At 49.5% G+C, this 21,452-nt stretch overlaps 3 protein-coding genes across 4 annotated transcripts; 1 reads left to right on the forward strand and 2 right to left on the reverse strand.

Annotated features, from left to right (window-relative positions):
* Positions 1–449: 449 nt before the first annotated feature.
* On the forward strand, positions 450–9,740 carry phaf1 (phagosome assembly factor 1). Of its 2 annotated transcripts, none has more exons than XM_067234204.1 (16): positions 450–1,534; positions 1,808–1,890; positions 2,089–2,172; positions 2,285–2,328; positions 2,421–2,500; positions 2,655–2,749; positions 2,984–3,081; positions 3,190–3,302; positions 3,401–3,534; positions 3,664–3,747; positions 3,847–3,929; positions 4,095–4,138; positions 4,237–4,286; positions 4,387–4,445; positions 5,958–6,030; positions 6,568–9,740. In XM_067234204.1, exons 1-16 carry the CDS (start codon positions 1,471–1,473, stop codon positions 6,655–6,657), a joined length of 1,278 nt encoding a protein of 425 aa, XP_067090305.1. In that variant the 5' UTR covers positions 450–1,470; the 3' UTR covers positions 6,658–9,740. The 2 variants fall into 2 exon arrangements, with proteins under 2 accessions (XP_067090305.1, XP_067090306.1); XM_067234205.1 differs by having other exon boundaries at positions 3,017–3,081.
* A 1,783-nt stretch (positions 9,741–11,523) lies between these two features.
* Positions 11,524–12,918, reverse strand: b3gnt9 (UDP-GlcNAc:betaGal beta-1,3-N-acetylglucosaminyltransferase 9). Its single transcript, XM_067234206.1, has one exon. It carries the CDS (start codon positions 12,916–12,918, stop codon positions 11,524–11,526), a length of 1,395 nt encoding a protein of 464 aa, XP_067090307.1.
* Positions 12,919–14,847: 1,929 nt separating this feature from the next.
* On the reverse strand, positions 14,848–21,391 carry bbs2 (Bardet-Biedl syndrome 2). The gene is made up of 17 exons (XM_067234207.1): positions 21,308–21,391; positions 20,573–20,701; positions 20,203–20,430; positions 19,863–19,988; positions 19,514–19,654; positions 19,153–19,257; positions 18,836–18,922; positions 18,492–18,627; positions 18,222–18,361; positions 18,002–18,140; positions 17,677–17,848; positions 17,420–17,552; positions 16,815–16,934; positions 16,581–16,718; positions 16,022–16,134; positions 15,509–15,657; positions 14,848–15,348 (listed from the first exon to the last, which is right to left on the reverse strand). The coding sequence occupies exons 2-17, from the start codon at positions 20,687–20,689 to the stop codon at positions 15,242–15,244; spliced, it is 2,151 nt and encodes a 716-aa protein (XP_067090308.1). The 5' UTR covers positions 20,690–20,701; positions 21,308–21,391; the 3' UTR covers positions 14,848–15,241.
* Positions 21,392–21,452: the final 61 nt, after the last annotated feature.

Here is a 21,452-nt window from a genome sequence, read left to right on the forward strand (position 1 = left end):
TTTTTGCAGATGTCTATTTGCTCACCCACTGGTATGCGAGACCTTGTACAGCTAACCTTTTTCACTTTCCCTTTCCAGCTTAAAAACTATTGCAACACAATGACTATGGCCTTTCATTTCGCAACCACTTGACAAACAACTTATAATATACAGAATAGCACTATAAAAATAGATTGGACTACATTGTTGAAGAGAGAGGAACGCCTACCACGCAGTAAGGAACGCCTATCCTAACAGAAAGCCTATCCTGACGGAACGCCTATCCTGTTGGAACGCCTATCCTGACGGAACACCTCCGCTTCGGTCCACACAGTCCAGTCTGCGCCGCACAGGAAGTACAATTATCAGCTGATGCTGGTTGTTTTGATGGAAGTTGCCGTTGTTTGCTGAGTGTCCAAGCTAGTCCTTTATCTTCAAATGATACTGAAGACACGTAAAACTAAGAGGAATTCAGTCGACATTGTCTTAATAGTGAGGCTATAAATATTCGCTAACTGTTACATTATATTATATCTTTGCTAGCAAGGTAGCTTGAAAGCTCGGGAAGAAAGAAAAACACCAACGTCAACGACACAGACCTAGCCTGCCAACGTAGCGTAGCTAGTAACTGGCGTTAACTAACAGGCCTTGGAAGTACTTTGTTTATCATGCAGTGACGATTTACCAAGTATAGGATTATTCTTCATTTTGAAGAGATGTTTAATTCATTCAAATTGTGCTTGAATGTTCATGTCACTATCTGCTAACGTTACTGGAAAGGCTTCCATACAGACGGTATTCATAGCTAGCTACAGGTCGCAGACAATACGTGTTGTCAGAAGAGAAGGTTTGTGTTTGTTATCGACCTAAAAAAGTAGGTGAGGTGGCTAACATAGATATTAGACTGTTATTTGCTTGTCAGTCTTAGTGGCTTATCAGAGCAGTTGCAGGTTGTTGAAGCCGGAGTTTGGTGATGTCAAGTTGTGGGATTTTTTTAAATATAGTTAAGAAGCCAGCAACAAATGTGTCCAGCCATTGTATTTGTTCATTTGACTTTGATGTGTAATACCCTGTAGCAAACTCTGTCACGTTGAACGGGACATATAGCTAGCTAGTCCCTTTGTGTTTTATTGTTCGTTACGCAATCCTTTTATTAGCGACCAGCTTAGCTTGCTAGCAAAGTTGGCTATGTCAGTAAATATCACTTGTCCATCAGCATGGTGACATTAACTGTAATGAGTTAATTAAGCTTTTGTGTGGAAATCACGTTTACACTGGTTGTGCAGTTCAGGGCGTTTGGTGAATCTGTGGTGTTTTATGTCCGTAAACTAGTATTCTGTACTGTGACATCAACTTGATGTTGTTTAGAGGCCGTGTAGTTGGTACTGAGATATAAGTGGAGACTGTAGTCAGGATAGAAGAGAGAAAGAGAGAGGTGCAGCCGTGGCCCAGACAGAGACGCGCGGTGTCCGTCACTCTCCTTCCTCGCCAATGCTGGATCTGGAAGTGGTTCCTGAGAGATCTCTTGGAAATGAACAATGGGAATTCGCATTAGGTGAGTGAGTCAGCCTAGCTGGCCTGCCTACGACGAGCCTTGGCTGTTAGACATCTTAATGTTCTGTGACAACATTTAGGAATGTCAGTGTCCTCTTTTAATCTGATGCTATGAGGCAGGTGCTATGTGTGATGTGTAAGATATACACCTACCGGCTCAAACGGGTCCTTGAAGAGCTTAAAGAACATTGCCTATTATCCAGTAACCCACCATTATGTGTGTGAGGGGGAGCCTGAGTTGACTGTAATAGCCTTTGTGTGGGTCTTGTCCCAGGGATGCCATTGGCCCAAGCCATCTCCATTCTTCAGAAGCACTGCCGCATCATCAAGAACGTTCAGGTGCTCTACAGTGAACAGGTAAGACACACACTTGAGTTACGCACAAGCAAAGCCAGAAAGAAATGTTGAGGCAGGAAGACAAACGTGCTTTTAAAGGTAGACCCCGAAGAGGAGGGGCATGAGAGGAGGGGGGGGGTTGCTTTTTGTCATTAGTAATCGTCCCCTCTCTGTCTGTCCTTCCCTGTTTGCTCGCCTGTGTGTTTGTGGCTCTTGCAGACACCACTCTGTCATGACCTCATCCTCAACCTCACTCAGGATGGAATCAAACTGCTGTTCGACGCCTGCAACCAGAGGCTGAAGGTATGCAAAGGAGAGATCTGGTTGTTGGGGTGGGCGGGCAGGTGGGGGGGGGGGGGGGGGGGTAAATAGCTAGAAAGCTCTAACCTTGTGTCCCTGTGTTGTGTCTGCCTAGGTGATTGAAGTTTACGACCTCAGCAAGGTGAAATTGAAATACTGGTGAGTGGGATTCTGATCTGTGTCGCACACACAGTGACACGTCCTGCTACCTCCTGTCTCATTTGACTGGCTGTGCTTCTCTTTGCTTGCAGTGGAGTCCACTTCAACTCTCAGGCCATAGCCCCCACCATAGAGCAGATAGACCAGTCATTTGGAGCCACACACCCTGGAGGTAAGTTGCCTCCACCTCTCTCCGCCACCAGTACCTACCTTTTCTGACAGGGTGTGTAAGTGAGAGAGTGTGCTTTTTCATGAGTTCTTGCTGTATGTGTGTGTCTGTGTTTTTCTGACTGCGTGTGTGTGTGTGTTTGCGTGTCCTCTTGCAGTGTACAATGCCGCAGAGCAGCTCTTTCACTTGAACTTCAGAGGATTGTCCTTTTCCTTCCAACTGGACTCGTGGAACGAAGCTCCTAAATATGAGGTGAGACCTGCGGATTTTATGGACATCTTTTTACTGCAAATGTAGAATGTCTAATATGAATACACTGTTTCAATGGTTGTGTCTGAGGATGAAATGACTCAATTAGCTCTTCTGATGTCATGATTTGTGATGCTGCTAACCCGATCTCTGCGTGTGTGTGTGTGTGCGCCCTGTCACTGAGGAACCACGTGCACACACACAACCCACCTACCCCAAGTTGTTTTGCTTTGGCAGCCTAACTTTGCCCTCGGCTTGGCCTCCCTGCAGATACCCCATGGTGCCACCGTCAAGAGAATGCACATCTACACTGGCAACAACCTGCAAGACACCAGGCAAGAACACACGCACACACATGTACACTTGCAACAACCTGCATGACACCACGGAAGATCACACACACACACACACACTCTTAATCCGACCCTAACTCTTGTTTTCAGGGCTCCAGTGATGCCTCTGGCTTGTTTCTTTGGAAACGTGTACGCAGAGTGTGTGGATGTGCTGAGAGATGGGGCGGGGCCTCTGGGTCTGAGACTCCGCCTCCTCACCGCAGGTAGTTTATCACCCAGCCAATCAGAGACATGGGGAAAATGGTATACACTTTTTTGTGTTTCTTGTGGAGCTGAAGTGTGTGTGTGTGTCCGCGAGCAGGCTGTGGCCCTGGGGTGATGGCAGATGCCAAAGTGCGGGCCATGGAGAGGAGCATCTACTTTGGAGATTCATGCCAGGATGTCCTCAGCGCCCTGGGCTCTCCTCACAAAGTCTTCTACAAGTCTGAAGACAAGGTCTGGATCTCATCCTCTCTTCTCTGGGGACCCCTCTCCTCTCACTCTCCCCTCTCTGCACTCTTCAGTCCTGCAGTCTTTCAGTAGGGATGGATGTCTCTAACCCTGGCCTCTTTCTTTCTGTCGTAGATGAAGATTCACTCCCCCTCCCCCCACAAGCAGGTTCCGTCCAAATGCAACGACTATTTCTTCAACTACTTTACCCTGGGAGTGGTACGTACCACATGATGACTGCTGAGAAGTGATACCAGTACCAATGTGCAGTATGTTCCTGGAGCTCTGCTAAGTGTTTTGTGTCTTTGGCCTCCCCAGGATATCCTGTTCGACTCCACCACTCAGCTGGTGAAGAAATTTGTCCTCCACACCAACTTTCCCGGTCACTACAACTTCAACATGTAGGTCTCTCTGTCTCTCCCTCTCTCCTTCCCCCCGTCTCTCCCTCTCTTCCTCCCCCCCACTCTCTCTCTATCTCTCTCGCTCCTTCTCTATCCCACTCTTTCTCTCCATCTGTCCTTCTCTTTTAGATGTGTCATGTCTTCCTGTATCTCGTCTTCCCTCAGATATCATCGATGTGACTTCAAAATTCCACTGGTCATCAAAAAAGGTGAGTGTCTCTCTCTCTGCCTGAGGTCTCCCATCTCTGTCTGTGTGTAGTGTCGACTGTACCCTCAATCTCCCTCCCTTCTGCTCATGTTGTTCTAGAAGGAGCTGATTCTCACGGGGAGGACTGCATCCTCACTACTTACAGCAAGGTGACACACACACACACTGCTGCTAGTTGGGTAGAATGTGGCAGCACATCATATTGTTGTAATGCAACACAATAAAGCATTGGTCTGCCCTTGTCCTCAGTGGGATCAGATTCAGGAGCTGCTAGGACACCCAGTGGAGAAACCTGTCGTCCTCCACCGGTAAACCGTCCAGTCACACAGTACTACACACTGTGGTGTTATTCTATGTGCTAACACGCTAGCCGTCCTGACCACAGTACTACACACTGTGGTGTTATTCTGTGTGCTAACATGCTAGCCGTCCTGACCACAGTACTACACACTGTGGTGTTATTCTATGTGCTAACACGCTAGCCGTCCTGACCACAGTACTACACACTGTGGTGTTATTCTGTGTGCTAACACGCTAGCCGTCCTGACCACAGTACTACACACTGTGGTGTTATTCTATGTGCTAACACGCTAGCCGTCCTGACCACAGTACTACACACTGTGGTGTTATTCTATGTGCTAACACGCTAGCCGTCCTGACCACAGTACTACACACTGTGGTGTTATTCTGTGTGCTAACACGCTAGCCGTCCTGACCACAGTACTACACACTGGTGTTATTCTGTGTGCTAACACGCTAGCCGTCCTGACCACAGTACTATACACTGTGATGTTCCTCTACGTGCTAACATGCCAACAGCTACATGAACCTTGCAAGTCTATGATGTGTGGATGTTTCTGAAATGGTGTAACAGTGCGTGTGTTTCTGAAGCTGTGTGATGGTGTGGGTGTTTCTGACGCTGTGGGATGGTGTGGGTGTTTCTGAAGCTGTGTGATGGTGTGGGTGTTTCTGAAGCTGTGTGATGGTGTGGGTGTTTCTGACGCTGTGGGATGGTGTGGGTGTTTCTGAAGCTGTGGGATGGTGTGGGTGTTTCTGAAGCTGTGTGATGGTGTGGGTGTTTCTGAAGCTCTGTGATGGTGTGGGTGTTTCTGAAGCTGTGTGATGGTGTGGGTGTTTCTGACGCTGTGGGATGGTGTGGGTGTTTCTGAATCTGTGTGATGGTGTGGGTGTTTCTGAAGCTGTGTGATGGTGTGGGTGTTTCTGACGCTGTGGGATGGTGTGGGTGTTTCTGAAGCTGTGGGATGTTGTGGGTGTTTCTGAAGCTGTGTGATGGTGTGGGTGTTTCTGACGCTGTGGGATGGTGTGGGTGTTTCTGAAGCTGTGTGATGGTGTGGGTGTTTCTGAAGCTGTGTGATGGTGTGGGTGTTTCTGACGCTGTGGGATGGTGTGGGTGTTTCTGAAGCTGTGGGATGGTGTGGGTGTTTCTGAAGCTGTGTGATGGTGTGGGTGTTTCTGAAGCTCTGTGATGGTGTGGGTGTTTCTGAAGCTGTGTGATGGTGTGGGTGTTTCTGACGCTGTGGGATGGTGTGGGTGTTTCTGAATCTGTGTGATGGTGTGGGTGTTTCTGAAGCTGTGTGATGGTGTGGGTGTTTCTGACGCTGTGGGATGGTGTGGGTGTTTCTGAAGCTGTGGGATGTTGTGGGTGTTTCTGAAGCTGTGTGATGGTGTGGGTGTTTCTGAAGCTGTGTGATGGTGTGGGTGTTTCTGAAGCTGTGTGATGGTGTGGGTGTTTCTGAAGCTGTGTGATGGTGTGGGTGTTTCTGAAGCTGTGTGATGGTGTGGGTGTTTCTCTCTGGCAGGTCCTCGTCAGCCAACAACACAAACCCGTTCGGCTCCACCTTCTGCTTCGGCCTGCAGAGGATGATCTTTGAGGTGAGACCACTAGCAGGACAGCCTCCTAGCCTACAATCACAATCACCTCTAGGCTCAGTGTGTCCAGACCATGCTGTTGGTTCAAGGTGTCTGGACTGGCCTGTCCTAGCCTAGCCAACATGATGCACCTGCTGGTTCAGAATGTCCTGACCATGCCGTACTAGCCTACATGCTATGTGACGAAATCATGCGCTGTTAGCTTATCCTAGTTCTGTTTCCACAGGCCTACATGGGAGCCGTTTTAGGGGCATGTCCCGTGTGAGGGGCGTGTGAGGGGCATGTCCCGTGTGAGGGGCATGTCCCGTGTGAGGGGCATGTGGGGGCATGTCCCATGTGAGGGGCATGTCCCGTGTGAGGGGCATGTCCCGTGTGAGGGGCGTGTCCCGTGTGAGGGGCATGTCCCGTGTGAGGGGCGTGTCCCGTGTGAGGGGCATGTCCCGTGTGAGGGGCGTGTCCCGTGTGAGGGGCATGTCCCGTGTGAGGGGCGTGTCTTGCTGGCTGATACTGACATGCTCCCCTGTGTTGTTGCTGTTTCAGGTGATGCAGAACAACCACATAGCGTCAGTGACGCTGTATGGAGCCCCTCGAACTAGCAGCCTGCCACGAGCCGACACTAGTGTCCACTGATAACCACCACTGCCAACCCAGCTGGACCCAAACAGCATCACATAAACCAGAACCACATCCACCTGACCCAACTGGACCCAAACAGCACCACATCAACCACATCCAACTGGACCCAAACAGCACCACATCAACCACAACCACATCAACCTGACCCAACTGGACCCAAACAGCACCACATCAACCAGAACCACATCAACCTGACCCAACTGGACCTAAACAGCACCACATATACCTGACCCAACTGGACCCAAACAGCAGCACATCAACCAGAACCACATCAACCTGACCCAACTGGACCCAAACAGCACCACATCAACCCAACTGGAGCCTCCAGGACTCAGGCCTCCAGAACCCCCACCTGACCCCCACTCCTCCAGCCCAGATCATCTCCATCAGCAGAACTTGTTAGTTCACGTGTTGGCAGTGTTTCATCCATGAACATTTGTATGCTTAGTGCACGCATGCACGCACACACGCGCGCACGCACACACACAAACCTACATTTGCTTACACTCATGAGAACCTGCATGCATGCTGCTGCTTTTAAACTGACTTTAACTTCACATTTTACAGACTTTTATTGCATAAAAGACACACACTCACACACTCTCATACTGGTACATTAATCCTGAGATTCCAAGCCTTTCACCACTATGTTCATGTTACACACACACACACACACACACACACACATCATGGAGACGAGCTTATCCATCTTCTGTACTAACACACAACACAATAGACCTGTCTACAAACACTCAGCCACGCATGTTGCCTGGCCCGCAGGATTGCATGACCACATGTTCTTTTCCTAGCGTGTTGAAGCACAAACTGGCTTGTGCGTGGGATCTGTATGTATTGCATGCTGCGAGAGCTGGGTTTTGGCATATTCACCATGAACACACACACTCAAAACACGTCCAGGTTCATACACCTATGCCATGACCAAGTCCACAGCACAAGCCAGCTCCTGGCATACATGAGCTATGCCTTTTTTTTTTTTTTTTCAGGCAAGATAGAAACATTGGTTTAACCATTTGCACTAAAACTACTTGACCATTGTCTCCCTTCCTCTGAGGTTGTGTTCAGGCTCTGATATGACAGAGGATTGAAGGGAGAGCCGACAGCACTGTGTGTGTGTGGTGTGAGTGCGTGTGTGTGTGTGTGTGTGTGTAAGTCCACGTCTTCCATCTTCTCTCGTCCCTTGTACAGCCATGTTTCCACCACCCCTTTCTCATCCCGTATCTCCATCTGGCTCTCTGTCTATCTGTCTCTGGATATCTGTCTGTATACCGGCTGGCGTCCATCAGCGACAATCTGGTACTGTCGCTCAAGCCATCGCCGTTCTCATGCTTCATCCTTTCGGTTTCGTTGCATTGCCAAACATTTAGCCAAAGACGTTTATTCCCACTGGTGGTTCCCCTCCTCCAGACTGCTTTTAGTTTGTCGCCTCAGCTTGACTTCCCGTCCACGGGGAAGGTTAAAGACATTCCCTGCCTATCCGAAAGATCTTCACCTGTACTAGGTCACCTTTTCTAGATGTGATTCCCTGCTCTGCGTTTTTGCCGAAGACCTCCTCTGGGTATGTTTGTTTTGTAGATCTGTGTGGGGCACCTTGCATCAGGTGACAGGAAGCAGTGGCAGCTGCAGCTCTTCTAGCTCACTGTCTGATGATGATGATGTATAGATGTGTAAATAGTCAGTGTGCTGGTCTCCCTCGTCTTGTCTGGTAAAGCTGAGGGTACTATGTGGGTCCGGCCCAGGAGACACCTGGTCAGGCTACTCACCCGTGTGACCAGAGACTGCTTCTGGGGGACAGAACAGTTCGGACTGGCCTCCCTCTCCCTCCCTGCTCTCTAGTGAGAGTGACCACTATGACGGACAGGCGGGCCGGCCGGGGGACAGCGGAGACGTCAACTCAGAGGGACTTTGTTGTGTTCTGTTCTATTCTCACTTGGGTTGCTATGACAAGCCTGTATATTGTTGATATTGATGTTATTGTCCCTTGCTTTGTGCAAGTTGTATACCTTGAAAAAGAAACAAGAAAAAAAGAAAAAAAAAGCTGTTTTAACATTGTGCCTCATCTCCAACCGACCTTGTCTTCACCTCTCTGTCCCTCCTTCTCTCTCTCTGTCCCTCCTTCTCTCTCTCTGTCCCTCCTTCTCTCTCTCTGTCCCTCCTCTCTTTCTCTGTCCCTCCTCTCTCACTCTCTGTCCCTCCTCTCTCTCTCTCTGTCCCTCGTCTCTCTCTGTCCCTCTCTCTCCCTTCTCTCTCCGTCCCTCTCTCGCGCGCTCGAAACGATTCCTACTAAACTGCATCGCGTGCGTATGACAGCACGTCAACATGACCCGTCTCCCGTGCTCGTCCTGCTGTGGCTCCAGGCGACAGGGCGGGCTGTTCTAGTGGTGTCTAACTCAGCCATGAAGGGACCAGGCTCAAATGACAACACACCTGTCTACTGCAATTAGTGTTTCGTTTCATGTCCTTATGGTCAATACATGTCCACTACAGTGGGACCATAGGTCATTTTTAGGGCTACACATTTTCGGGGGAACATTTGCCTGCCTTTCATGGCCTGGGTTAGACACAGGGGCTATGTCAAAGTTGCAATTACAATATGAGTTTAGTCTTGTTCTGGTGTAGCATTTGCCGACTTGCTCTGGGTGGATGTGAGCTCTGGAGCACGTTGCAGCAGCATAGGCAGTGTTACGGGGAGGTCACTGCTGAGAGCGGATGACAGCTTGCTGGGCTGTTGGCCTGTTAGCCCAAACTCAGGTGGACATATCAGATCCTTTTTGTTTTTAATTGCCTGGAGCAGCTGACTGCTTTGCTCGCGTCTAATAGGCTGATTGATATCCTCTCCTATTTTGGCATTGGAATGATTGAGTGAATGATGTCCAATCAGATTGTAAAAAGCAAATGGACAAATTCAATGTAATGTTCATATTCATGCTATGTATTGTCTACCTTTATATTGTATGTTTACCTCGGCCCTGCCCCTTAAAGCTTTTGCGTGGATCCAGTTCTATCCCACCCATTTCTGGAAATGGGAGATTTCTCCTTGATTAAACATGTGAATTACATCCAGTGGAATTTGTTTGATATTTTTGGTTACTTGTATACATTTAAACATGTAGACCTAGCATTTACAAGCATGTATTACAAACAGCAATAACCTTGGTGATGGAGAGTGGGAGGGGCTGGCTGCATCATGCTACCGGGAAGCTGTGATTGGCTGGTGAGAATTTACCCAAACTCAACTACTTGGTCATTGACGAGTTAAAGATCTCCTGCTGTGTAAATTACAACAATACAGAATTGAACCTGGATGCGATAATAAAACATCACAAGTCACATGACAACCACAACGTGTTTGTTTTGATTTCTTTATGAAGACAACACATGCACACCTTGATTTCTCATCGGACCTGTTCCCCCATGGAGGTTAAAATGATTTAATACACACTGATCTCTTTATAATTCTACATACAGCATTCTGACTAGTACAGCTAGAGGTTTGGCAGATCCGACTGCACACAGAAACAGCATTGTTGATGAGGCAAACAAGATCTAGACTCAGACCTCAAGACCAACCTCACAGCTTAGGGATATCTTCTTGAACTCCGTGGCGATAACGGATAACCGTGTCAAAGAACAGTCCATTGATTTGTCCAAGTGACTGTAGAGATCAAATGAAAGCACAACACCATACATGGCCAGGTTTCTAAGGTCTGGTTCGTTACTAGGGTGGTTGATTGTCGTTTCGGTTGATGAGAAAGTGAAGTAGAATCGCATCAACATTCATGAGTATTCAGGCAAGGCTTCAGAACAGGATCTACTAAGGAGTTCCATCGAAGGCATGTTGCTTCATGCGTGTGACAGTCTCAAAGCTGCATACCCATGGATATGTTCCATTCCATGTACAGTACAGAAATGGAATTGGCTCTTAGTTTCTTCCGGTCTTGACAATTGTGTTTGCACGCACATTCTAATACAGTCCAGCATCAACTTTTGATGTCACATTCTTGAAGGGCATATACAAAACACTTAACAATAAACTCACGACAAAGTCATTTAGGCAATTTCTGTCCATAAACCTACAGCTCTCCTACAGGAGTTCATCATGCCGATTCTTCCAACTGTTTTAAAACCCACTTTACGGTTCTTGAAATATTTATGTTGTTAGCATTGTTAACACTGCTCGTGGATTAGATGCGGAGCTAGGAGAGTCACAACATTTATATAAAAACAAGTCCAATTCAATGTGTACTTTGATGTTATAAAAAAATGTCACATGGGAAAATGTTAGGAAACATCTTCCTGCCCCCAAGTTACAACTACAGACAATAAGATTACAAAAAGACATTATGATTTGCTGTCATGAGACAAAACACAGTTTTGAGATAATAGGAAAAGCAAGGAAAATGTTGGAGTGTACCTCCTTTAACAAACTTAGCATTACAGTTAATTTAACAAGGCAAGAAAGTAGAAAGTTTGAGGTCACTTCTGACATTCTAGAATGGAAATGTTTGTGTATGGGTATAGTATATGCAACCAGTAAAGCAATAAACATTTGCATGAGAATGTACCACAGCTATGAAGTTTCAAGCATGACTAAGCCCTTCCATGCTGTACCTGGTTTACGGTACCAAATATTCCACCTCAACGTTACCTTTCAGTACTCCCGTCTCAAGCCATTTGAAATCCCAAAAGTCTTTTACAGCATTGAATCCCTTGCAGTATTGGGTACCTTCACACCATCATTTTCCTCTCCCTCGCTGGACCTCGCCCCCCCCTTGCTCCCTGGGCCTCGCCCCCCTTCCTCCCTGCCTGTCACCTCCCGGGCCAGCCTCCCCCAGCGGGGCCTCAATGCTTTACAAACACCTTGTAGTTGTCCCCTCGTACTCCATAATCCTGCTCCTCCGGCGTCCGGGAGCCCCCAGCCGTGGGTGAACCCTTCCTCCTCCACTGGAAGGGCCAGGGTGTAGGGGCCAGGCGCGAGTGGCAAGTGAGTTTCGGGTCGTGGAGGAGGCTCCACATCAGCCAGATCTGCGGCACCGTCAGGCTGTGCACCACCATCAGCTCCCGGTAGAAGCAGGGGTCGAACACCTGCAGGTGGGGCGCGGCGGAGGGCCGCACAATCCCGAAGGTCCGGAAGCCCTCGTGGCGCGTGGGCTTGAGGCCGATCCTCTGCAGGCACATGCCCAGGAACACGTCGTCGATGGGGAACAGCTCCACTTGCTGGCAGGCGGAGGAGAGGCGGCAGGCCGTGAAGCCAGACATGACAAAGCCCCCGCCCCCAGCGTAGGACGGGTACATCGATCCTCCGTACATGAACTCCGGCACAAAGTACTTGCTGCTTCGCCGGCGTATCGGCCGGGCGTTGAATATGATGTCGCCGACAAACAGGTCGGTGTCCGACCTCTGACCTTTCAGCATCTCCAGGATGTTCTCCACGTTGACGTACACGTCCGCGTCACCTTTGAAGATGAAGCGCACGCCGGGACAGGAAGTGTTGACCCACTGCAGGAAGTGGGTCTCCTTGAGGGTGAGGTTGAAGAAGGTGTCCTGGAAGTCCCACAGCAGGATGTCTCTGAAGGTTTGGCTCTCGTAGGCCAGCAGCCGGTCCCAGAGAGGCAGGGCACTCTGGTTGCTGGGGACGCCCAGGAGGAACACAGTCCGGACGGTCACCCCGTCCCCCAGAACCCCCTCCTGACCCCACGTACGACGCACCACCTGCCGCTTGTCGAAGTCGACTGCCACGGACTTGACGGCAATGAGCAGGTCGGGGGCGCTGCTTCCCTGGACGGAGCACTTCTCCGGCTGGTCGACTAGGAGCTGGAAGTTCCTGTGGTCTTTCTCTCTCAGGTAGGCCTGGAAGTCAAAGGGAGGCCTGGTGGGCAAAGCAGCAGCCGGAGGCTTGGTTGGCGCCCCCTTTTTGCCCTTCGACTTCCCCTGAGACTTAGCCTTGGACTGGGCTTTGGGTTTGGCCTGTTTGGGCTTGGACACGGCCTGGGGCTTGTTTCTGGACTGGGCGTCAGGCTGGCAGCGCGGGAGGGCTGAGGGTTTGGAGGGGGGCAGTCTGCCCCCCTGAGGGTCCGACGGTGCTCCCAGCAGGGCTCTGGAGCTGGGGGAGGACAGCTGGAGGCTCCACTCCCAGGAGGGGCTGAGGCCCTGGTGGGCATAGAGCAGCACACAAAGCACCACCAGCAGCAGCAGGGTGCATAGCACATCCCCCTTGACGTGGACCCTCCTCATCATGACCTGGTTACGGAACAGTCTCCTTCTGAACTGCAGGTGGACTTCCTGTCTGTCTGCCTATCTATAGGTCTGTCTGAGGGTTTCCTCCCATCCGCCCATCCTTATGGGGCTCTTCACTCCTGGAACAGAAGAACATGAATTAGCGTGGGGAAGATAGCTGATTAGGCGTGTACAAAAAGTATACACACTTTTTTTTCGTGACATACCTTCTGTTTATAATAGTTCATCATTACAGAAACTTAACTGTTTTATTGTTAAATTAAAAGGCAGACGATCCAACTGTTTCATAGAAGAAAATGTACACGAGACAGTTATTTTCCTAGACACACCCCCTCGCATTAATAGAAACGTTTTCTAAAATTCTCTTGCGTCTAAAAGTGTATTCCCCTTTGATATGTCGATGCAAACTGTTCCATTCGACCCTGCAAATTTCCCCTAATGATTCCATTTGTATATGAACTGTAAAAAGGGGGCGTGTCGGCATTATGTAAGGTACATTCGATTACTTGCTGCTCCCCTAGTCTAGCCTACAGTATGGGACATAGTGTTCTAGTCAAACAGATCATACGCGTGTTGTTGATTACCTTCCTCCATTAATCGATCCATCCATGGATGACAAGCACCCTATTTCTTCATGCAAACTAAAGAATGCGTAGCTCCCCAAACAGTCACAGCAGCTTAGAACACAACTTTGAATACACTACGAATCCTTTTTTTTCCTTCTTCTTTTTACTGCATGCGTAATCCATGAGTAATTGGCACTAAGCAGTCTTTTAAGTATATTCTTGACCTGACGACAGGCCACGGAATTACATTTTGTGCAGCCGTTTAAATCGTTGACAATGTTAAAAAAGTTTCTGAATTAGTGCCACTTACCAAGAGCGAGAAACGTTGTCAAAGGAGACACTCATGGATGCTGCCAATCCCGCACATCTGGTTTCTTTACCAACACTGCACAGTCAGCTCTGGCTTCCAAGCACAAACAAAACTGAGATAAGCTTATGTAGTTATTGAATAAGTACCCTGGACGTCCTTATGTTTCCAATGTCTGCACGAAACTAGTCACTTACGAGTTATTGAGAGTTTGAAAGAAACGTGCATGATTGGCAAAGCGCACCACTTACAGAGCGACTTTCCTTCTGCCCACGTGACGCAATGGGAGTCTGCAGGAGGAGAGCCGCGAGCCAGATGCCAGCGCAGCAACTGGAGACGCAGAGGGAATCTAAAGAGGGGGAGGAGATGGAGGCAAGAACAGAAGGATAAGATGGGAGAAAACTGAAAAAAAAAACGAGAAGAATAGTCCAGAATCTGGACAGACTTATATAAGTCCTTTGATGGAAGAGACATGTTACAGATCAGCCCTATAGCCCCCAGCCCTACAGTACATGGCAGCAATTATAGCTCTGGTCTCACTTAAAACGATTTGTACCAGGAAAAGGGGCATTTAACATAAGCTGGATAAGGTATGTATATGTACATGATGAAAGAAACAAACCAGTAAAACACACAATTGAATTTATTTTTGAAAATTTCATTATTCTCGGCACACACACAAATTCACTATGTACAATCTACAAAGGTAAACAAATCTCACACTTTGCTGGTCCCTGTTAACATTCATATAGTGCAGTTACCTTTGGCTACACACACACGCGCACACGCACACACACACACGTACGGCTACCCCAGCTGGAGTGTCTGTGACGGCCCCCACCCTGCTCAGTCCTCTACACACCACGCCAGCCTCTCAGAAGGACACAGGAGAGCTCTGTTCAGAAGGGAAACTCCTCAGAGTTCAGATATGCATGTGTTGTGAGGACCAGGAATGAGCTAATGGCGATGCCGGGTTTTTTTTCTCGTATGTCCTTCCTGTGTTTTACAGCCCTGCTCCCCCCCCCCCCCCCCCTCCCCCCCTCCCCCGACCAGGTGTCTCTTGTTAAGGTCTGGTGCCATCACTCATTACACAGAGCCCATAAAACGTCACTGAAAACCTTACATCCTGACTTCTATGTGGATTTAAACTACCTAGCCCTGTCTACACACACATGACCCCACTTGGATTGGCTAGGGGAAAAAAGGCTGCAAGGTTGGAAAAAGAATGTTTTGAAAGTGGGTGTAAACTTTCTATAGGCTTTGTACGGGACGGCAGGGTCATGCTGAGAGGGGAGCCACCTCGCCCCTATACAACCCGCTCCTATCTGCAGACGTGAGTGTTTGTGTGTACAGCTGTCCCCCGCTACGGAACAGAACATGATCCCCTCCCTGTGATGTCGCCTCCCTCTGTGGCCGCCACCCCTCCTGACCACCAGGTGGTGCCGCGTCCTCAGCAGGAGGAGGCACCCGCTCTCATGATCTTGAAGAGGGCGTTGACGTTGTTGTTCTTGATGGCGTCGCGGCAGGCGGCGATCACCTGGTTCTTGGGCTTCCCCACTGGGAGAGGGAGGAGGGAGGGGCCCACGGGGAGGGAAGGAGAAGGAAGAGGACTCCAGATTACTGCATGGATGTGTGTGTTTACTGATGAAACGTGTGCTTTGAAAACCAACGCTTCTCCCACTTCGCTATATATCCACACACACACACACACACACACCTCGGAGGCGCCCTGCCCTCTGGATGGCCTGGTTGACGGCTTTGAGTCGAGCCAGCAGGGCGTTATGGTTGTTGGAGCGGATCTTGTACTCGTTGACCAGGTCTCTGTTCAGGTCGTACAGCTCGATGTAGCGCTTCTTCATGGTCTTCCTGGAACGCCCCGAGAGAGAGGGAAACACAGGTCAACCCCCTCACTCGGACACCACCTCACACACACACACACACACACACACAAACACACCTCACACACTCTTGTCATTATTTTAATGTTCTTTAAATGCAGGCTTTTTGAGTCAAACCCCAGGAAGGCTAGCTGTTGTTACGGCATCAGCTTATAGGGATTCTGCATAAACAACAAAACAATAACACACAAGTCCCATATTCGGTCACACAACTTCTAACAACACTGTGAAGGTGAAAGGTCAAAGGTCTCTGTTCTGGGGTCCAGGGAGGAGGCTCTCAGGGCGGGGGTTTGGGTTGGGGGTAGGGTCTCTGGTCTGACAGCACCACTCACATGTCTCCCATCAGACGAGCGTCCTCCGCCTGCACCAGCATGTTCCTGATGTGGTTGGAGTGGTCGGCCATGGCCGCCGTCAGCTTCTGGTGCACCGAGTGGAACTCATCCACCTGGGACAGCAGACAGAGCAAAACTAACTGATAAGGTATCCCAAACAGAGACTAAAACCCTACACTGTGTCCTTGAGATATTTGCTTTTAAGTTGTTGTTAGTGTTGGCATTTTCAATGCTTTATTAGACAGATTTTAAGGGAAGTGTGACAGGAAAGGCAGACAGAGAGAGACAAAGAGAGAGAGAGATGCAGCAGAGGGCCAAGGCTGGATTCAAACCCATGACACTGCGATTGAGGCTTCAGCCTGCAGGGTACGTCCACTCATCCAGTGAGCTACCGGGGCCTCCTCACCCTCACGTTTTAAGCCAGAGGACTGAGGTAGTGGAGTAACCAAGGCAACCACACTTTCTGTTCCTCTGAGCAGTGATTCAGAGATCGTTGTGAAGCTGAGGTAGGCTATGGTAGGTGTTTCTCCACAGTTCGGCCACCAGGTGAGTCTCCTACCTCAGTTAGGGTGCTCCTCAGCTCCTCAAAGTAGACTGGGAAGTCGGCCTCCGTCTGCAGGTCCTCGATGGCCAGGAACGAGGCCAGGGATTGGACGAGGTCTCCCGCTAGGTCGATGTCGTCTGTGCTCAGAGTTATCTGGTTTGGACATCAGAGCAGGTTGTCACATGATCTGTTGAGGTGCTACCGTCCTTCACCGAGCCTGGTAGTGTGGTCAGGGGCACCGTGACCTACCTGCCCAGAAGACGCCATGCTGACGGTCAGCAGCCCTCCTCCCCTCAGGGAGCAGAAGGTCACCTCGGGACTGTCCATGCCCTCGGGCAGGAGGAAGTTCTGGTTTAGCCACATCACCACCTTGAGGAGGACATCCAAAACACACACACACACACATAATGACACACCCAGGGTCTACCGGCGCAATTTTGTGACCTACCTAGAGACAGACAGATGGTACCATGGGCTGAGGCCGTACCGCGGTGCCGGGTTCGATTCCAGCCCAGGCCATTTGCTGCATTATTTCTCTAACCCTGTTTTTCTTGGCTATCTTAAAGTGTCTCTATCCTAGGCAACAAAACAGCATACCAGTAAGGCTAACACAGGGACCCAGTTTGGAATTCAACTGAGGCCACTCCTCTCCCTCCTCTCTCTCTCCCCCCTCTCCCCCTCCCTCTCTCTCTCCCTCTCTCCTCTGCCTATCAATAAATAAAGCTGAAAAAGGCCCAAAATCAACAACAAAGAAACATTACGGCTCTATCTAATGAAGCAGAAAACTGCTGAAAAATGTACAATAGATAAAAATACAAATAAAACAATACACATCAAGGTTTGTTAGAGCGTACTCTCTGAGGTCTGTCGTTGATGCTGAAGTTGACTCTGCCAGAGGGCGGGGCAGCGGAGGCGAGGTCACTGGTGAGGTCATACATGGAGAAACGAGGAAGTTGCCGTGTGATTTCAAACACGTGGAACTGGGTGCTGCAGGGGACAGACCGTGTCAGTGGGGTAGGAAGTGCCTCTTTAGGAAGTACAGCTGACATGGAGGAGGAGACGACTGAGCTGTTTTCACTGATGCTGCTCACCTGAGGTGAGTCAAACCCACCTGTTCTTCCCTCCTACGAAGGCCTTGATGTGAAGGTCGACAGGGATGTCTTTGGGGGGGATGATTGGGACCCTGACGCAGCCAGACAGGTGCTGGGCGCTGGGGTGGACCACGTGGCTCTCGCCCTCAAAGATGCCCTCGGCAAATATCAGCACTGCCCGGATGATGGTCTCTGGAAGGGTCACGTGAGCATGTTAGATCAGGGCAGGAACTGTCACCAAGATAATGTGTTTGGGTAGTTGCCCAAACTACACACACACACACACACACACACAACAAACACACAATTGCACAGTGATATGATTTAATATGTTTGTCATATTACCATTAGGTGTGGAGATGCTGAGCTCTATGTGAGCCTTCTGGGCCTCCGTAGCGGGTCTGACTGCCAGGGCGGTCTGCAGCTGGGTGTTGGCTGGGATCACACCCATCTGGTTGTCCCCCTCCGACGAGCCTGCAACAGCCTGCAACCCTTCCACCACTTAGAACCAGGGGTCGTCATTCATTTCTCTTCACCTCTCGATGTGTGTGTGTGTGGTGTGTACCTTAGCGTTTTCATCGTAGTTGCGAAGCTCCAACAGAAGGTTTTGTCTTCGCTGGCTCAGTTCTCTGATCAGGTCCTGTTCCACGCTGGAGTCCATCAGGTTGCCCTTCAGCTCCTTACTGGCCGGTAGGTAGCCCCGTACTGGAGCCCCACAACAGCAAACAACAGCAGGTTGAAGTTTAGGTGAGTCGGCTGGTTCAAGGTGAAAGCAAAACATACTGGTGTACACCCACACACATACCCCCCCCCCCACACACACACACACACACACCTTCTCCTTCCACAGAGGTGCATATGAGCTGGATCTGTCCATCCATGCGGTAGTCGCCCTCCACCACCCCCGCCACCGCCGATGAGAAGTTGTCCTTGAAGATGACCTCTCCTGTCCGGTCGCTCCGAGCGTCGATCTGAAACAGCCAGGGGTCAGGGGTCAGGGAGTTTGACGAGGAATACCAAGACTGGGAGGGGTGAGGGGAACCCTGCCCTTGTTTTGAGTGGATGGATATTCCACTTGTCAATGTTGTTTTTGATTCTGTGCTGTCGGGTGAAAGCATTCATTCAACACGTCATGGCAGAGCAGGGGGGCATGGGGGTCGAGGGTGGAGGGGGAGCTACCTTGCCATTGGACCAGCCTGTGATGAGCTCCACCACCCCATCTGCGTTCAGGTCGAAAGCGTGGATGCTCATCGCATGGTTCTTCGACTGGAAGGAGGAGGAGAAGGAGGTGGCTCAGGCGATAAACACAGAATACTGATGGAACGACTGATAAACAAGAAGAAGACACCTACACAGAACAGTAATATCCCTTTTCCTTTCACACTGAGTTCACCAACAGATGCACACATTTACAGCAGCAGACTGTACAAATCGGTACAGTACATTGGGTAGACTGGACTACAGTGACTGTGTCATAGAGCTTCTAACTGCAGTACCTTTATCCTCCAGTAGCGGGCGGTGCGGTCATAGACCCCTACCGTACCGTTAGCCAGCGCATAGCCAAACCTGCTGCCGTGCATGTGACACAGTGATGTCACTGTCTGGGGATGGAGGAGAAGCAGGGGAGAGGCTGGTCATTACATATTCACCCCATCAAAACACCATGTGATATCAAGTCCTACAAAGACTACTTCTTTACAATCTCCTCTTGAAAGTGCATCTTGGTTCACAAGCAGGCTAGATATCATTCTGAAGTCTACGCTTATGTGGTATAGCCTCGTGATACTATGTAAGACACATATGGTCGAGGAGAGCAGGTTTTCGGGACTGTGGACGGTTTGGCAGGTTCAGAAGTACCTCGTTCTCCGCCATTTCCGACACCAGCTCGTCCTCCCGAAACACTCGGATGTCGAAATCCTCAGAGCCGACGAGCAGCTCGTTCTTCCCGTCGCCGGTGAAGTCACACAGCACCAGCGACCTCACGTTATCCCCCGTCACCTACACACCAGACCACGCAGACACAAGTCGTCACCAAGCGCAACCACATTTAAAACACACGCCAGTTGCAAGCGCTTTACAATTGCTCTGGGGAAGAATTACATTCGTTTATATTTGTAGAACTGATAGAATGTCCAGAGGCAATGTCCGGATTTCAACCTGATTACATTTGACACTGTGTTTGGCAGTAAAACAACAGGGTTTGTACCGTCCAGAACTGGTCGTTGCCCTCGTAGTCGAAACCCTGCAGGGCACAGTTCCCCCCGATAATGGCCAACGGTGACTTGATGTCTCCGAGCTTGCCCAGAACAATGGCATTGGCCCCGTCTGTCACCTTCACAGGAACCAGAGAGGTAGAGGGGGGTTAGAGAGAGCTCCGAGAAGGATTCCTTACCATTTCAGAAGACACACAAACCCAGCTTGTCTGACTACCTTGACTGGGATGTAAACACTAGCTGTCTGTGGACTTGAACTAACAGAGAACAAGAGAGAATATACCTTTGCTGTAACCTGAAGACTCCATGTCGACCCTAGATTTGTTTCCTCACCTCCCTATAGAAGATGTCTGCATTGTCGTGGACATCGTAGGCCAGCAGGTTGGTCTGGGATCCAACTAACAGCGTGTCTCCCATGGTGCTGGGTCCTAGTGTCCCCGAGGTCAGACAGCTGACCGCCTGGTTGATGTTCAGAAGGGAGATGTCCGAGTCCTGGGTGCTCTGACTCAGCCTGTGGGCTGCCTGCCGCTGGCCCCGTGTGTGGGGGTTATGGATGAACACCTGGAAAGACCAGAGGAAGAGAGTCTCAACTTGACAAGACAGAAACATAATCCTTCCTGTCGGGGAATACATCTGTAATACAGTAAGTGTGTATGATTGTGTCACATTGATGCCTTGGTACAAGACAGGGTCCAGACTATACCTTCCCGGCCTGTGTAGCAGCAGTTAGACAGGGGTGAACTCCGTCAAACTTCCCCATGGTAACCATGCGGGGGTTAATCTTGTGGTTCAGCTTCAGGGTGAATATGGGGACCAGCATGATGGCACTACCCTATAGAGAAAACACACATTGCATATCATGTATGTGCGTATGTGTCTGTGTAATTTAACTTTATTTGAATAAATAGTCAAAAGTGATCTCGAACTGCTATGCACGGTGTGCTAAATCCATAGTAAATCAACGCAAAGCAAGCTAGGTCTCTAGCCAACTGCGCTAATGTTTTAACCAGCTTAGATAAGCTCCTCTCTCACCCGCTGTTGCTGGGAGTCCCGTTACCTAGCAACCCAGGAGGGTTTGTCAGAGATTTTCCTCCCTGGCTAGCGTTAGCTAGCTAATCCCTGTCGTTTGCTCTCCTTGCTCACTGACTCCCTTACCCCTGATACAAAAAAATCTTTAAAATACAATACAAAGATATATAGCTAACAAGCTAAAGTACGTTTTTATCTTTACAGTACACACCGCCCAAACATCCAACGACACAACAAAAAACTGACAGACTATAACAGCATTGCTACTGTAGAGCTAACCTGGCTAATTTAGTAGGCTAAACTGGATGGCTCCGTGATCTCTACAAAGTATTTATTTTGGTAGTGCATTTCAGTATACACTGTGCAGAAATCTCTAGTTATCTCATGCTAGTAGGAGTTATTATCTTACCAATGTCTTCGCTCTTAAACAGCCTTTGGGTTTTATCAAGACAGGTAACTAAACTAGGCAACAAGGGACAGCACGGGGATTGCGTGCACAACTTCTGCACGCAGGTGACGTCACCTTTTCCCAGTGCAGGAGAATTTACCACTTT

Source organism: Osmerus mordax, chromosome 4, assembly GCF_038355195.1.
Source record: "Osmerus mordax isolate fOsmMor3 chromosome 4, fOsmMor3.pri, whole genome shotgun sequence".
Classification (NCBI taxonomy): Eukaryota; Metazoa; Chordata; class Actinopteri; order Osmeriformes; family Osmeridae; genus Osmerus; species Osmerus mordax.